The sequence below is a fragment of the Euprymna scolopes genome, chromosome 21 (genome assembly GCF_053919585.1).
Source record: "Euprymna scolopes isolate OS-2025 chromosome 21, ASM5391958v1, whole genome shotgun sequence".
Lineage (NCBI taxonomy): Eukaryota > Metazoa > Mollusca > Cephalopoda > Sepiida > Sepiolidae > Euprymna > Euprymna scolopes.
The window spans coordinates 84,095,153-84,114,033 of record NC_136502.1 but is presented as its reverse complement, the minus strand read 5'-3'; the positions used below and the strand labels follow the sequence as shown (position 1 = coordinate 84,114,033).

Below are 18,881 nucleotides of genomic sequence, written 5' to 3'. Positions count from 1 at the left end.
TAGAGTTTGAAAATATAGAGACAGATACATAGCCTTTTATATATTCGATGATGCTAACATGCGACATTACATGGACATTATCGAGAACTTTTAGATGAGATTTTTAAAAAGAATCTAAACACACTGCAAGTTAAATTGCTGTGTTTTAAAAAAATATGAAACAAAAATATTGAAACAAATTTATTTTTTAATTCATTTACTTTACATTCCATGTTAATGTTAAAATGGAATTGTACATTTAAATGCTCTCTTTTTTTTTATCAATTTGTTCAATCTGGAGATGGGGAATCCTACCAGGTGACAAACATTCACCCACTAACACAGATATTCCAACTGATAGATCTTTTTAATAATCTGACTGTTCCTTTTGGTACAATTGTTTGAATATTTCTTGCACTTGGTTCACTAGGTATATTTGCCAGGTAATTTTTGAAATTCTGGGTCTGGTTGCTCCTATGTGTATTGAAGTATAAATAAAATTAAATTATTATACATATTGTCCTTGATGTTTATGACCTTGTCTTTGTACAATATCAAAACAACAGAAGAAGAAACATTGAAACATTATACTGTCATAGGAACTCACAGGAAGGGTTCAAGATTCTCATTTTCAACACAGAATTTTATTGATTTGATATTTAATCTTTAGAAAAGAAGGAAAAAAAAATAAATTTGATCTTTTTTGCAGTCAACTTTAAAAATAAATCTTTGAAGAGGGTTTAATTTAGATGAGCACACTTGAATGGATCTTTTTTTTTTTTTTTATGATGAAATAAACAGAATGAACAATTCTGAACATCTTTGTTTTTAATTATTAAGTGATATTGGTTTATCAAGTGTTCAAACATTTGAGTAGTATAATTTTTTGGATTTTTCAGTTGTATGATCTGCACTTGGTGACATCAATTTTCAGAATTACAATTAATTACACATTATTTACATTATTTGGACTACTGCTTTGATCTTAGGTGTTATGCTCACAACATTTCAGTTAATGTAACCTTAGTTCTTTTTTTTTCTTTTTTTTAACAAGGTGGTCACCACTTATCAAGGCCCGGAAGCCACTCAGGGATAAGGGTTATTGTAAGTACAGTACGTTAGTGTGGATATTTAAAGTGTCTCTTGTTGAATGTGGGAATCTTTTTATCAAACTCTGGAATATTTCTGTGGAACTTGGGAATCTGCACGGAATGTTGAATGGAACCCTTTATTTAACATTTGGGGATAGTATGCTCTCATTCTGTCAGCCATGATAAGGTTACATCAATGATAATAATGTTGTGTGAATAACACTCAAGATGAAAACAGTAATCCAAATAATATGAATTATTAATCCTTATCTTTAAAATTCCGAAACTTAATAGAATTATTATTTGGATTATTCAAACTAATCTTTTAATTTTGGATGTTATTCTCACAATGTTTCAACTAATATAACCTCCAACCTTCTTTAAGTGCATCTTGTCGAATTCTGAAATCATTACTGAATTTCAAACAGAACCCTTTATTTAATTTAGTGGCGAAGACTAATCTCATTCTGCCAGCAGGTAGAAATCTTGAAAAGTAGACCAAATCCTCCCTTCTTAAATAGAACAAATTATCAATTCTCATCTAAAAAAAAAATTCCTAAATATGATTAATCAGTTATGTTTTGTAATTACAATGTATGTATATATATGTGTGTATATATCTATATACATATATATATATGTATACACACTGTATACATATGCGTATGCGTGTATATATATATATATATATATGGCTGACGTAAATGAACATTTAAAATTAAAATGTTTAAATTCAATGTTATTTCACGCGGTTAATGATAGCCGAATGGATTAGGTCTTCGCTAATCGAGCCAGAGATGTCTCGTGTTGTGGGGTTCAAATCGTTCGACTGGTATTAATCGTGACACCCTGCACTGAAGATTCCCGAAAGGATGAAACACTAGGTATTTAATTATTATAGTAAAAAAATAATTATATATATATATATACATACATATGCGGTATAATCACATTGACACACCGGTTCTTGTCATATCACCAAAGTTAAGCAACATTGAGCCTGGCTAGTACCAGATGAGTGACTATTTGGGAATTCTAGGCGCTGTATGTGCTATCCGCTTATCTCGGCATTGTTTCCAGTCGTTCTGAACCACAACTTGCTACTGGTATTCAACAATGTCGACTCAGGAGAGGTGTGGTTGGAGATTGTGCAACTCCTGCCACAAAAATTTAATGCGCAGGCATCCCTTACAGTGGGTATCCATAGTCTGTCAAGACTGAAGGAAGCCTTTATATATGTACATATGTATATGTATGTATGTACATATCTATGTAGATGTGTGTGTGTGTGTGTATATATATATATATATATATATATATATGCACATATCTGTGTATGTATATATGTATGCATATGTATATATATATATATATATATATATATATGCACATATCTGTGTATGTATATATGTATGCATATGTATATATATATATGTATATATGTATGCATATGTACATATATATATATATATATATATATATATATATATATATATATATATAAACACAAGTAAAGGCTGCAATTAATAATTTACTAGAATTTATTGTTTGGCAAGATACTCAAAAAGAAACATTAAGATTTCTTTAATCCGCAGAGTTTCAAAGAATCTGTTCTTTTCAGCAGAGGGAAGATATAAGCAAATAATTATAAAATTGAAGCTATTAATTTGCTGATACTAACATATGAGTAATTTTCATATAATACAGTTTTAATTTATGCCAGTACCAGCAAATTCATAGTTTCGCGATAATAATTATTTGCTAATATCTTTCCTTTGATGAAAAGAATGCATTCTTTGAAACTCTACGGATTAAGGAAGTCATAATATTTCTATTTTAGTATACTGTCGAACAATAAATTCTTGTAAATTATAATTTACAGTCTTTAATTGTGTTCTTTTATGACAAGTTAAATTATCTATTTTGGTTTTATTGAGCTTTTTTATTTGTTTGGATTACTATATAAATATTAATATTTATATTCTCTGTAAGTTTATATGAGCTTTTGGCTATAAATAAAAATGACTTTCTTCTTCTAAAGAAAAAAAAAAATTTCTTGGCTGGACGGGATTCTCCGAGGACGAATGCCTCTTCACACACCAAAAAAAAAAAGGAGGCTAGCCAAGCCGAAAAAAAGAAAAAAAAAAAAAGAACAAGATGCCATCAATTTTGGTTGGAAATTTAAAAGCTGTAAAAAGGGGGTTAATATTTAAAATGAAATAAAAAGTATTTAAAACTACTTAAAAACAATAAAAATGATACGGGGTTGGTTGCAAAGCAATTTTTAATGGCTATGGTAACATTTATTTGTTATATATTTTATTTTTGATCACTTTTTGGATCCATTGTGGATTGTAAAACAAATCCCAAATTTTGTTTTAAAAAAACTTGAATTTTGTCTGGAAGAAGGCCTTGAAAAACTTTTAAAAGCCTTGAGAAGTCCTTGAAAATAGATAATGAAAATCTGTATGAACCCTGGCTAATTTATTGGCTGTACTTACCTGTACATTGGCCAGGATTAAAAAAAAAAAAAAGTTCTTTTTCATAAAGAAATGGAGATGAATTTTGGTTATTTTAATTTCATAATCAAAGTATTTCATAAAATAGGAATATTTTTAAGTTTGTCTTAAGTTTGTCTTAATACTTGATGCTAATAATATGTCAACCATGAGTGAATGAGAAAAATGAGTGTGCCCTCTCCCTCAATCAAGTAACTATGAAAATCTTTTCAAAATGAACAACAGCAGAATCTGTTGTATTCAATTATACGTTAATACCAAGGCAAATCAACAATATTCTCCCCAAACTATGAGTAAAATAGCAACTTGCATTCAACTAATTGTATACAAGAAATTATGATTTCGCATTAAAATAAACCACAATTAATTGTGATTTAGCACAAAATGATTGATATGCCATTATGGCAGAGTTCTTAGCTACTTGCCTACCCAAAAAGACAGAGTTATACACACGGTTGGTTTTTAATGTGGGGAAAATCCAGCTCTCCAAAAAGAAGCACACTGGATTAGGACAAAAATAAAAATAGACTCAGTCTGGAAGGATGGACGTCTCCTTCACGAAGCAAATACAAAAGAATGAAGTGCAATACCAGAACAGATACTGCACTTTGCATAATTTCTTTGAATAAAATATAAAAATTTACATTCAATATGAATTATGCACAAAGACCATCAAAAGTGTGGGGAATATGGGGGGGGGGCGCGGGGGGTATTGGTCTTGTAACTAGAATTTTCTCAGTTACCATAATACCACATTTACTTTATGGGCCATCCTACTTAAGATATCCCCAAATTTGTTTGAAATATATATATATATATATATATATATATATATATATATATGTTAAATAGATAAAACGTAAAGTTACATAGGAACTTTATTACATTATCAAGTCATAAGGGTAACCCTTATTGACTTGATAATGTAATAAGGTTCCTATGTAACTTTACTCATTACCTTCTTAATTTATTCTACTGTTTATTCCTCTTAACCGGGTAGAGCGTTTTTTTGGGGGGGTTTTTTTTTTATCTATATAGGTTTGCTTTGTCATAGAAAATTTATTTTTCAGCTTAATTTTAATTATGGATATCTATACGGAAAATCATTGGAATAAAAAAGTAAGTAGGAGAAAGAAAAAGACAAACACGGTTACTAAGTCTATCTCTCCGAACCATTTCTAAATAATAGACCACCTATTATTTTCCAGTTTGTTCAGAATCAAAAACACGCAGGTCAGTTTTTAAATAGGAGTGGTATCTAAGTGATAGAAAAAATGAAAGCAAGGGATGGAGTTCAGAGAATTACACTTTGTTCCTGGGTAAAAGGCCAGGAGGGGGGGGGGGAGTCAAGTTATTGGATGAGAGAATGTGGTGGATGGCGTGCAAATGGAATTGTGTGCTGATTGTATAATACGGTTAATAAAAATGTAAATGATGTTTGCTACAAGCTTTGTCGCTACCGAGGGTTGACATATATTTTGAAAAACAATCTAGTTGTCATGTCCGCATCAGCAAGATGACATTTGAAGGAAACCGAAAAGATAACTTAGTTAACCGAAAATAGAAAAGAAAGCTGAGTGTAAGAACAGTTATTGTAACATTCTCTCTCTCTCTCTCTCTCTCTCTCTCTCTCTCTCTCTCTCTCTCTCTTTGCCTTATGATTGCATGTTTCGATTGAAAAGAAAACTGTAAAATATCACAGAACATTAAGAATCCTGAATAGGATGAACAAACTTAGGAGGACGGTTTCTAAAAGGTGTTCTTTTTACATAGAGCTTGGAGACATCAAGATTGTAGCTCACAGGGAAACAACCCCATGGTAACATGTTCTACATGAAAATGATGCCAGAATAAACAAAGCCTAGCAACTTCTCTTTTATGACAAAGGTATTGTAGGGAAAAGAAGAGATTATTCCTCTCTAGATTTCAAAGTCGACTTTTACTTTGACAAGACAAGAAAGAGTAATTTGAGTAAAAACTCGACAGTAGTACTCCATCTTTGGATGTATCTTACTCTTATGTAGAGGATTGCATCAGGAATTAGGTACTTATTGGAGCAGTAGAATGATCCAAACATTTTTTGCAGCAACTCGAGCAACAGACTGGATATAAGTTAGTAAGCACTAATATTCTGAAGATGTGTCCATCCAGTCTCGTCATAGGTGTTTCGAAATGTTTTGGATGTATTGAAAAGTAATTTTATTGGTGGCTATATTTTTATTTTATGGTTTCTGTTTTTATGTGTAGGGCATCAAATACTTGTAATTTTAGTTTGCTGCTTATGTGTTCTAACATAATGTTATCAACGAGAAGTCTTTTGGAATTTAAAGGAAGGGAAGGGATATTTACGTTTTAGGTGTTAAGCTATTGAATTGGTGTTGAATAGGTGCATCATCAGATGTTTCGACAGAGATGCTTTGTTATCGTAAACAGTTTCTGAAAGGATGTGTGTGTGAGTGTATATCTATCTTCTATACTCCTATAAATTCGTTTTTCTTTTGTGTGTATTGATATTCATATTAAAAACCCTCTTTTCTATTTATTTAAAAAGAAAATACAATTTTCTTATATATGGGTTGTGGAATTGCATTCACTAGCAAAAGATCTAGCTAATTTGCATATTCTTTTAAACATTCATTTTAATTAATTCCCTATTTGTTTGTTCGGTTTTCTAATGGGATAATCATCTTTAGTTAACTATTAAGTGTAATTATATTCATGCAGATATTCTACATGATTTATACTTGCATAATATTTGCGTAAAAAGTTTACAGTAAACACAAAATTGTTTCCATATATATTTATGTATGCGTATATATTTTTATTTAATTTATAAAAATGAACGTGTCTGTGTGTGTACATTTACCTACGCAATAACTCTGTCAATTTTCAGTTTAAAGACTCGGAATTTGATATACAGGGTACTGAGATTTGGGAAAATCTTTGTAATCTGTGTTTGGCCAGAAATTTGGCTGTTAAGGGGTCAAAGTTGAACGATTTGACTTTTGAGAACTCTACCAAACTCCTCTGCCAATTTTGGGTCTAAACACTTGAAATTTTAGATATAGGTTCCTTGGACATGGATCAAACTTAATAACTTGATTTGAGCCCAAAACAATAAATGTTAAGGGGTGATAATAGGGGTCAAAGTTTAAAAAATTGACTGCTTTATTTTTATTTTTTTCCTCAACATACACCTCCAAACACCCGGGCAATGTCAGGCTGAAATGCTAGTGTATATATATATATATATATATATATATATACACTAGCAAAAGTACCCATCGTTGACTGGGTTCAAAAACAGCCTACAGAAAATGGACTCTGATTTATGAAAGTGTGATAGGTTACGAAAAGGAAGGGTTGTAAAGAAATAGCTTCGAATTTGCGGGTATCAAAACCAAAGCAAAATATGATGAAAGTAAAAATAAAATAGATAAACCCCATAATTTATTATACTATACCTGTTCACACTGAAACACTTATCACAATATTCTGTGGATCTATATTAAAAAACCTTGTTAAACTTTGTGACATATTTCCATTCTATGGAGGTCAGGCGCGAACGAACACCCCATAATTTTATTATACCATATTTTTTCAAACTGAAACATAATTATCAAAGTATACTTACGCAGATAAATATGAAAAGTCTTTATTAAAGTTTGTGCCTATTTCCATTCTATAGAGGCCAGGTGCGAACGCAGATCCCACAATTTTATTATACCATCCCTATTTAAGTTTAAACATACTTATCAAAGTATTATTATGTACATCTATATGAAAAACACTTGTAAACGTTTTTTTTTTTTTTTTAATTTTTAAATTTTTTATTTCCATACTTTGTGGACCAGGCACGTACGCAGACCCCACAATTTTAATGAATCATCATTATGCCAGATCAAACATACCCATTCCTGTGTCTCGATACATCTTCTATCATTATATGTAATCAGTTTTCTATAATAGTAAACCATATAGGACCCTATTCGTGACCAAACACACACAAAGACGTTCAGCTTTATATTATATATATATATATATATATATATATATATATATATAGTCTTAGGAGTTCTTCAACCTTTAAAACTAATTAAAAAATTTTTTTAGTTCTTTATTGGAAAATTATTTTGCCAATAAGTCATTTACTTTCCTACAATCACTGAATCAATTTGCTTTCATGAATTCACAATAGTCCTAATGTTATTTCAGAGATCAGCAGTTGTTTACCATGAAACACTGTTTTGGGGATATATAACTAGCTGGCCACTCAGCATTGCTGGGTTGTAGAATACACTTAAACATGATAGTTTAATTTATGCAGATTATGTATACATTATAGAATCAATCCTTTATTGATTATTATATATTATGAGGACTAATTTGCCCGGTGAACTAATTTTCAAAAAAAATTAAGAAATAATAATGATAATGTCGTTCATCAAATTCCATTTGTGTTTGTTTACAATCTCATGTCAGCTGATATTAGAGCTTGACGATCTTAAACATAGTCTTTCTTCTCTTATAGATAAAAAAAGAATTTTTACAGTGAAATATTTTATGTTACACCGGCCAAGGGAAATAATAATGGTGTAATGTAAAATATTCCCCTGTAAAAATTCTTTTATCTATAAGAGAAGAAAGACTATTTTTAAGATCGGATTTTTTCAATTTTCAATACTTATCAGATGAATTTCTGTACAAAACATATTTAAGAACACTGCCAGACATATAAATTAGTTTTGTGTAAAATTTGCAAAAGGTCCACTCAGCCATTTAAGAACCTCTGAGGAAGGAACTCATATACACACACACACACAAAGTGACTTTTATATAAGAGTAGAGATAAATGAATCTAACTTCTGATGAAAAGCATTTAACTTCAAAATGACATTACCTAAAGAAGGTTTTTTCTTTTTCTCCTCTTCCCTCCTTATTAATTTGATGATATAATAAAGTTCTATCCAACTTTTATTCTTCATCTCATTTATAAATCTCATTATGCCTGTTTGTCCGTCTGTCTCAATTTTTTAAAAATTGTATCTCCTTTGAAAAGGTAGGTCACAGAACAAGGCAAGATGGCTCAAATGATCACATTTTTGTCGACCGTTCTTATATTGATTTTTAGCTGGTTAAAATAACTTTAAATGGTCAAAAAAGGGGGGTCAAAATTGAAAGAAATCATAACTTGCCAAGCGTGAATCAACTAAAACTACTACACATGCGCAAATCGTTATACATTTTGTACATTTGTTTGTTTTTAATGATTTCATATCCGAGTGACGATGGTCCAGCTTTTAATGCTACAGTTTTGCTATCAGTTTTGGTTTCGATTTAAGCTGATGGCACCCAAGTCATAATTTTTTTTTTTTTACTTTTGAAATCACAACTGTAAATACACTAGTAAAAGTACCCATCGTTGACTGGGTTCATAAACAGCCTACAGAAAATGGACTCTGATTTATGAAAGTGTGATAGGTTATGAAAAGGAAGGGTTGTAAAGAGATAGCTTCGAATTTGGGGGTATCAAAACCAAAGCAAAATATGATGAAAGTAAAAATAAAATAGATAAACCCCATAATTTATTATACCATACCTGTTCACACTGAAACACTTATCACAATATTCTGTGGATCTATATTAAAAAACCTTGTTAAACTTTGTGACATATTTCCATTCTATGGAGGTCAGGCACGAACGAATACCCCATAATTTTATTATACCATATTTCTTCAAACTGAAACATAATTATCAAAGTATAATTACGCAGATAAATATGAAAAGTCTTTATTAAGTTGGGTACAATATCATGAAATAATCAATAGAGAAATGACTATAATAATATATATGAAATCTGGATACATGAAAATATCATATTTAAGCATATTTTACGACTGACAAATGCTGGGTGCCGATGAAGTTTTGTAATGAAAGCTGCATCGATCTATTTATACATTTTTTAAATCACCACTATAAACTGAGTGCAATCTCAACTGAAAAGAATTTACATGACTAAAATAGAAATTCATTCCTGAAAAATATTGTTCCATCATGAAAACGTATTTGTTTCTTTGTGGGAGAAACAAAAACAGAACTTAGACGCTGTTTGTTTTCAACTCAAAATAATTTACTTGACTCAAATAGGAATAAATTCCTGCAAAAAATATTGTTCGATCACGAAACACTTTATTTTCGCAAGCCATAAGATTTTCCAATTTCATTTTGCAAACTTCTTAAACAAGATTCTTTTTAAAGTTTGTTGTACAAATATCTATATATATTTACTTTTCTACTCAAGAAATAGTCAAAGCAGTTTACGATTCAAAAGCCATATATTTTGTAGAGAGAGGGTCAACTATTTTTTAAGGGGCTAAAATATTTTAATAAAAATATTTTACTCACGTAAATTAGAGTAAAAACATTAACAATAAATACAATAAAATATTGCATATTTATTCATTGTAATCATTTATAAAACTCACTACGTATGTCTGTCTGTCTCCATTTTTTGCTTTAAAATTTTACTTTCTGTTTCAATTCTGGCTGATGACACGCAAATCACTTCTTTTTTTTTTACTTTTGAAATCATTACTATATATTAGGTACAATATAATATGAAATAATCAATAGAGAATTGACTCTATAATAATATATGCAAAATCTGGATGAATTAAAATATATTTAAGCATATTTTATGACCACGTAATGCTAGGTGCCCCTCCCCCTGTGTTATATATATATGTTGTTTTGAAAAAAGAAAAACCGAATGAAATTATGAAATAATCAACGTTTCGTCCCTATTTCAGAGGACATCTTCAGGATATTAAAAGGAAAAATTGATACAAACTTCCACAACAATAAAACAAACATTAAAAACTACCAAGCACTCTCCCAAAACCCTCACATCCGACGCCGGTATATATTCCATCCCATGTAACAACTGTCAACAAGCGTACATAGGCGTAAATTGAAACTAAGACTTTACGAACACAGAAGAGATATAAGGAATGGAAACACCCTAAATGCACTCTTTTGCCATTGTGCAGAATATGATCATTCATTTAATTTAGATCATGTGAAAATTATAAAATATGTGATAGAGCTAAAAGAAGACTTTTAGAATCAGCACTAATATTAAACACTAATACTATTATGCAAAGAAAGGGCTTCTATCATTTAGCCCCTAGCATAGGGAAAATAATAATCAAAGAACAAAATATCAAAACAGATCCTGGTTAACCGTTTTTCCTTAATCCTTAAATATTTCAAGAAAATGAATAAGTGTAGAGAGAGAGAGAAAAAAAAAAAGTGTACATATTTATTTAACGCATTTTAAAAGTATATATATAGACATTGAACAACCCAATCTTCCCATACACACACATATGTTTGTCTTTCCTGATATGGGTAGGATTCAAACACTGTTTTCTTCTCATTTTCGTATGGTCTATGATCTTTTTCTTTTTTTGCATTTTTCCTTTTAATATCCTGAAGATGTCCTCTGAAATAGGGACGAAACGTTGATTATTTTATAATTTCATTCGGTTTTTCTTTTTTCAAAACAACATAACGTCAACCATCGCTGGTATTTTTATTTTATTTTTATACATATATATATATATATATATATATATATATATATAATCATTTCAAGTATTTTAACTAGCATACATAGTTACATTGTTTAAAATATATATATATATATATATATATATATATATATATATATAATCTTGGCATGCAAAATGGATTGCATGGGCATTATGGAGTGCTTTCAGATGAGATTTTAAAAAAGAATCTAAACTCATTGAAAGTTATACTGCTCTGTTTTGAAAATGATATTGAAACAAATTTATTTTTTTAATGCATTTACTTAGTGTGTGCTTAGCAACGTATAAGTTTGGAATGGTGAGTGAGGAAGCTTTGCATAAGAATTACCTTATTAAGTTCCTATTATGCCAGAAGTTACGAGCGAAAACTTGTTATCATTTTATTATATTGAAGATTATTTTTTTTTTTACATGGTAGTCACCACTTATCAAGGCCCTGAAACCACTCGGGGTTAAGGGTTATTGCATGTACAGTAATCAATGGGATAATATCGTAGTAATCGTTAGTAATGGAGATTTGATAAAGTGTTACTTAAGGTGACGGTTTATAAGGAATTTGCTTATGTTGGACTTGAAGAGTTGTAGTCAGGTGGGAAACAGGCAAACGGAAGAAAGTTCCCACGGTGTGCACTTCTAAGAAAGAAGCTTTGTTCAGGGAATCTAAGTTTTGATTTAGGCACAGATAAAGAGATGTATTTACTTAGTGTATGCTTAGCAATGCAAATGTTATTTCAGCTATAAATGTGACAGACCAACATGAAATGCTATTTCAAATGTAAGCATGACAGACTGAATGATGAACAGCAACTCTTGAAGCATTTAAAAAATAACTTTACTTTCGATAAATCTTGAAATAAAAAAGAAGAAAAAAGAGATTACTTACCTGATATATCACATCTGTAGCTTTTTTCAACGTTAATGTAGAACCTTTTCTCATTGTGTTTGAATTTGAGCTGGTGGCCCTCACAACGGGGACTTCTGACCAAGCGGCTGCCAAATGAGGATGCACTATCAAATCCTTCTGTTTATTAAACTGTTTTCTAGAAAACTTTATGCCGCCATTTTGTGGAGTCTTTCTGCTGTCGTTGCATCGGATACAGCAGATAGAAAGGCCAGCCGTGATCGGCACGGCCAGAGTGACGGCAACCATCACAATAACAATGAGTAAATACTGATGGACCCTATTGGCTGATTTAGTGCGTGATGAGTTAAACATTTTAGAAGTTGTGTTACTCACAGTAAGTATTAAAGTTAGGTTGGTGGATGCGGAGAGGACAGGAATACCGCTGTCCTTCACGATAAATTGGAGCTCATAGGAACCAGCCTCTTTTGCAGTAGGCGCGTGGCTGAAAGTTAATAAACCTGAATAGCGATTGATCGTAAATATTTTTTCTTTATTTCCGCCAATTATTTCATATTTGAGAAATGCATTTTCTAGACTGTCTTTGTCTGACGCTTTCAAGACAGTAATGTTCTTTGTTTCATGCGGATAATAGAGGATGTCTAAAGTATAAGGGTTTACAGTTGGGAATGTAAAATATGGGGCATTATCATTTTCATCATTTACTTCTATAACAACGTCTACAGTGTTATTTAATGCGGGGATACCATTGTCTCTTACAAAAACCTGGAATTTGTACACGCTTTGAAACTCATAGTCCAGGGACATGATTGTTGAAATCAGACCATCCTCGGATATTTTAAATGGCAAGAATTGTTTATTGTCGGTCATCATAAAATATGTCAACATACCTGAAGGACCAAGATCGGCGTCCGTTGCATTGATATAGCCGATAGGGAACTTTGGTGGTTGATTTTCGCGAACAAAGAATTTGTAAGTCCTATCGGAAAATTGTGGCCTCACGTCATTGACATCCAAGACGTTTACAGAAAAATTGGTGATGCTACGCAGAGGGGGAGTTCCATGATCTTGACAGATGATACTTATAAAATGTCGGTCTTCCGTTTCTCGATCAATTTTACTTTTTACAACAATTTTGTATTTTTTGGTGCCTAAACTCAACAGACGGAATTTGTCGTGGTCAAGGTCACAATTAATTTCACCATTCTGATCGGCATTGTGGTCTGTGACCTTGACATAAGCAATAAAACTGCCGACTTTTATATCTTCAGAAATAGTGGCTGTGTTTCCTGCAGATCGTGAGACAAAGTTTACATCAATCGTGGGGGCAATGTTCTGCCGATAGCTCACGTTTACGACAACCATTGCAATGGAACTGAGCGGTGGTCTGCCCTCGTCTCTCGCTTCAATGTACAACTTGTGGAAAACTTCTCGTTCCGATGTGAATTTTCTTTGAAGGAAAATCTGACCAGTTACTTCATTGAGCTTAAAGTGTTTTCTGGCAAGATCAGAAGTTTCCGAACTGAAGTGAAACCGGACATGACCATTTTTTCCAGCGTCGAGATCTCTCACAGACAATGACACAATGGGTGACATTTCACTTGGTTCGTTCTTTATGGTGACATTGTATACATTTTGAGAGAAGAGAGGAGAATTATCATTGATATCTTTCACCAGAATATTGATATCCAAAATACCCTGGTTGGGTGGGTTTCCTCTGTCTCTTGCAATCACACGCAGATGATAAGAATCTGTTAGTTCTCTGTCAAGATCATCATCGAGGCGAATGCACAACTTGGAAGTGCCATCGATCCGTTTCGAAACAACCAAACTAAATGGCTCACTCATATTCCTCACGAGTTCGTAATCGATTCTGGAATTATCAATTCCGATATCATCGTCGATGGCATTTGGAATACAATTAGTTGTCCCTCTTTTATCATTTTCTTCAAACTGCATATCAATTTGGCGTTCCGGAAAAGTTGGATGATGATCGTTGATATCCTCAATCACCACTTTGACTTCTTTCACCAGCATAAACGAACCTGCCTTGTGGACGGCCACGTCGACCATCTCAAAGCATTCTTTGTTTCTTTTGCATAAATACTCGGCATCAAGTATCCGTGCCGTGTAAAGTTTTCCGGTGCTCTTTAACAGCTTGAAGTTTCCATCGCCCGACTGTTGGAGAATTTTGAACTTGATGAGGTTGTAATCTTGAGGTGGAATGTTGTCCATCACGTTCGAGTCGGCAGCAATATCACCAATGAAAGTGTCGGGTCCTTTTCCCTCCTCCACATAGTAAGTGAGGTCTGCACTAAGACACAAATGCACAGCAGACAATACCGCAAACACCGATATCAACATAGTTCACTTGGGTTGCGATTTTGGAAAGCTGAAACTCCTCGAGTTGGTGAAATACAGCGTCAAATCATTATGACAGCTGAAATAGAAAAAAATAGAAAAAACATAAGAAATATTTAAAATAGAAAAAACATAAGAAATATTTTAAATAGAAAAAAAAATAGAAAAAATATAAATATTTAAAATAGAAAAAACATAAGAAATATTTTAAATAGAAAAAAAAATAGAAAAAATATAAATATTTAAAATAGAAAAAACATAAGAAATATTTAAAATAGAAAAAATATTTAAAATAGAAAAAACATAAGAAATATTTAAAATAGAAAAAATAGAAAAAACTATTTAAAATAGAAAAAAAGAAAAATATGATGGTTAAGTACAAGATATTCAAAGATTTGATAGAAATCTTACTTCAATTAAAGATGTGAGGGGGTGGAGGGGATGTATAGAGATTGAATTAACTAAAAACCAAGTCTAAATCCTCATATTGACTTGCTAGTTCTGATTAGGTCACCAAAGTTAAGCAATATTGAGCCTGACTAGTGCCAGATGAGTGACCATTTCAGAATGAATACCAGGTGTTGTATATGAGAGGGCAGCGAAACCTCTCTAAAGATGCATTCAGCTAGTACTTCACTTTAGGAATCTTTTTATTTAGTAATGAGTCACCACTTATCAAGATCAAAAGCCACTCGAGGGTCAGTGAGGTGGGTAGATCATTCACATTTACTCGCCTTCCCAGATAGACACAAGATTAATTTTTAATGTGGGGGAAAATACAGCTCTCTATAAAGAAGCACTTTGAATTTGGATAAAAATAAGTTACCTCAGTTCAGAAGGATTCATTTCACTGACTGAGGACAGAAAACTAAAATATAGTATCATAAAAGATAATACACTTTGATAATAGACAAAAATAAAATCCTTCTTGCAGACTTTTTTAATGATGAAACAATATCTATTTTAAAAAAATAGTTTTTAACTAAGAAATCACCACTTATCAAGGCCAAAATCCACTCGAGGATAAGGGTTCATCAGATGGATAGATTATCAGTTTAATGATGAAGAATGTTGTGAGAGGATTGAAATTAAATGGAATGAACAAAATTTGATTACTTATGAGGACGATTTGTTGACATTGGATTTGAAGATGACCATGTTGTCGTTTGGAAATAAGCAGCCTCATAGTATTGTTCCACAAATGGGAAGTTCTTGGAAAGAAACTCTGTTCATGGAAATCTCGCTTTACACAAAGAATGAAAAAAGTTCTTTGGAATTGTTTTGAGAAGACCAGTACTTGCTGTGAATGTTTTACAAAGGAGGAACCAGAGATTAGAGCTCAGTCTAGCATCTTCCATGCAATTAACAATTGAGTAGAGAAAGACTGACAATGTCTCTCTTTTGAGAAAAGGGTCTGTAAAGAACAAAAGAGAAAATCCTTCACTAGATTGCCAAGATTTTGTACTATGCTGAGGCAAGAAAGAATGCTCTGAGTAGCAAATCCACAGATGTAGCAGCAGTGTATCTTAAGATGTATCTTGCCTTTCAGAGTACTCCATCTTAAGATATATCTTGCCTTTCGGACTACCTCATCTTAGGATGTATCTTGCCTTTCGGACTACCCCATTTTAGGATGTATCTTGCCTTTCGGACTACCCCATTTTAGGATGTATCTTGCCTTTCGGACTACCCCATTTTAGGATGTATCTTGCCTTTCGGACTACCCCATCTTAGGATGTATCTTGCCTTTTGGACTACTGCATCTTAGGATGTATCTTGCCTTTCAGAGTACTCCATCTTAGGATGTATCTTGCCTTTATCTTTATTAATCTGTAATACTTGGTTTGATTGTTTTGTAGTGGATTCTGTTTTTTTGTTCCTGGCCTTGTAGAGCATTTATGCCCTTTTCAGAGGAATGTATTATAGTTCTGTGCCCCACCAAGACACCGTTTTTTTTGTAACTTAGGCACCTACCCTAAAAAAAGTTCCCTGCACATCACTACTGCAGTTACCTCCCCTGGATTTTAAGTCTTCAACGTTAACAAATATGATAAAATTTTTATAATGTCATAAATTTTATTTTTACTTGTAATTATTTTTCTACTCGATCATTTTTCATAACTTTGGGGATTTTTACTAATTTCAACATGACAAGTAAATACATTATAATAATGTCTTTACCTAAAATGTATATTTTTTAAATCCCATTATACTGCACAAGCACTGTTTTTTTTTTGTTTTTTTTTTTATTTCTCTGTAGAATTTATCAAACTTCGAAAACATGTATATCATTACAAACTAATATTGCTTCTTCAGATTTTGGTTTTGTCCTACAATTTTGACTAACAATAAATACATACATAGACCTGTGCCGCAACAGTTAAAGGCGTTTAGTATCAATCTGTTCAAAGTGACAGTCATCTACTGAGTGCTGAATATTCAATGTTCGCTACAGATGACAATAACTAATAATAAAATAATAAACACTTCTACCTCATCATGATTGCCAGAACAAAAACAACCTCCCTACATGGATTAAATAAAGAATTCTGTTTAAAATTCTGTATAAGTCCCCAAGTTTGATACACAGATTCCCTAGTTAAAAAAGATAAACCTTATATATTATTAGTGATGGGACGATTCCAATTTTTTTCCTGATTCCAATACAATTACCGATTCTGATTCTTTATAAATCTAAATATTTAACTATATAGTTGTATTTTTCTCCAATTACCATAAAAACACACATGTTAAATATGCAGATATTTTCTTAAATGTAAAAATATACTTGTGGGGGACAATCTATCAATTTCAGCTTCACTAGTCGTTTAAAATCAAGAAATATTATTTTATCATTATTACCAGAAATAGAAGATGTTGCTTTAAATCAAATAAAAAAGATAATTAAAAGAATCGTTTTGTGCATCGGAAAATCGGTACAAATTTTTACGATTCCAATACCTTCAAATATTCCAATTTTTCTGATTCCGATTATACATCCCAACACTGTTATATATATATATATATATATATATATATATATATATATATATATATATATATATATATAAGAGCAAACAGTTAATAAAACATGTTAAAAAACACTTTGAGAAAGAGTTAAAAACATATTTAATCTGAAAAGGAAACACTTGATAAGTGGATAGTCCTTAATCCGCTCAAAGAAATACTTTCCTTCTCATCAGAGGATCGGATTTTGCATGCAAAAGTATTTGATGAAACTGCAAGTAAGTCAAAGATCTTACTTGATAACAAAAAGTGAAGCAGAGGGAATATGGTGAAGAAAAAGGTGATTACACGTGAATGGATAGTCTGGTGAAAGGTAAATAATCCAAGGACGGTAAAATCCAAAAATATAACTCCAAGAAAATTAATTGAATTTCCATTTGCACAAGTAAAATCCAAGGAAATCACGTAATTGGAAAATGGTCCAAAATAATCCAAAAGGCCGAAATCCATGGAATAATTCACAAATATGTACAAGGAAAAGGGGAAAAATTCCAATAATATTAATAAAAGAAAAATAAGATATGCTTTTCACACGGCTGCCGAGACAATGTCTATATATATATATATATATATATATATATATATCTATATATATATATATATATATAGTGCCGGCAAAAAGAAAGTCTGCACTTGTAATTATTTTTCAAAACTGCAAATTTAAGCTAAATTTAATGTAACTGTTTTTCGCCTTTTAGTCTTCCATAATTTTACATGTTCATATTTGAGTTTTAATTGAAATATTCTAGTGTTCACATGAATTTAAAAAATAACTTCAAATTGAGGAAGCAAAAGGAAAGTCTGCAGCAACAAATTCGCTTAAAAACAGCTTGAATAATCGCCCCATAATCAGTTTAAAATATCCACCAACAGGCAACAAAGCATCTCTAATCGTAACTATTGTTGTTCCAGGTTATACAACATAACAGTCCATATGCCATGACTTTCTCTTAGTGATCGTCAGGAGCTCATTAATCTGCACCTTTCTGGTTTATCTAATCGAGAAATCAGCCGCAGATTTAAATGTGATGAGAAAACGGTACAGAAAACTGTGCAAAAGCATCAAAACACCACCATGGTTGTGATGCCCCTAAATCTGATCGTAGAATTACTTCTAACAGCGAAGATAATGCTATCAGATTTGAAACAGCTCCCCAAATCCAACAACAGTGTAATCTTGTTAAAAAGTGCTCTCTTCCTACTGTCAAGAACAGATTAAAGGAATTTAATTTGCGAGAATATGTTGTAAGACGCAAACCAATGATTTCTATAAAGAACAGAAAGCATCGTCTGGACTTCATCAGATGCAATGAAGATCATGACTCTTCATATTGGTCAAAAGTGTTTTTTGGCTAGGCAGTATGTCCGTCAGAGGAAAGACAAAGAATTTAATCCTTGGTACTCAGTTTCAACACTGCAAGGTGGTGGA

The 18,881-nt window shown here is 31.8% G+C and overlaps 1 protein-coding gene across 1 annotated transcript in view; it reads right to left on the bottom strand.

Annotated features, from left to right (window-relative positions):
• The window catches only part of LOC145242858 (protein dachsous-like), a 237,304-nt gene that overhangs the window by 48,185 nt on the left and 170,238 nt on the right, over window positions 1-18,881 (bottom strand). The window contains exon 6 of the mRNA XM_080105973.1: window positions 12,086-14,427. Within this exon, the coding sequence (XP_079962099.1) occupies window positions 12,086-14,427 (2,342 nt within the window). The remainder of the gene's footprint in view (window positions 1-12,085; window positions 14,428-18,881) is intronic.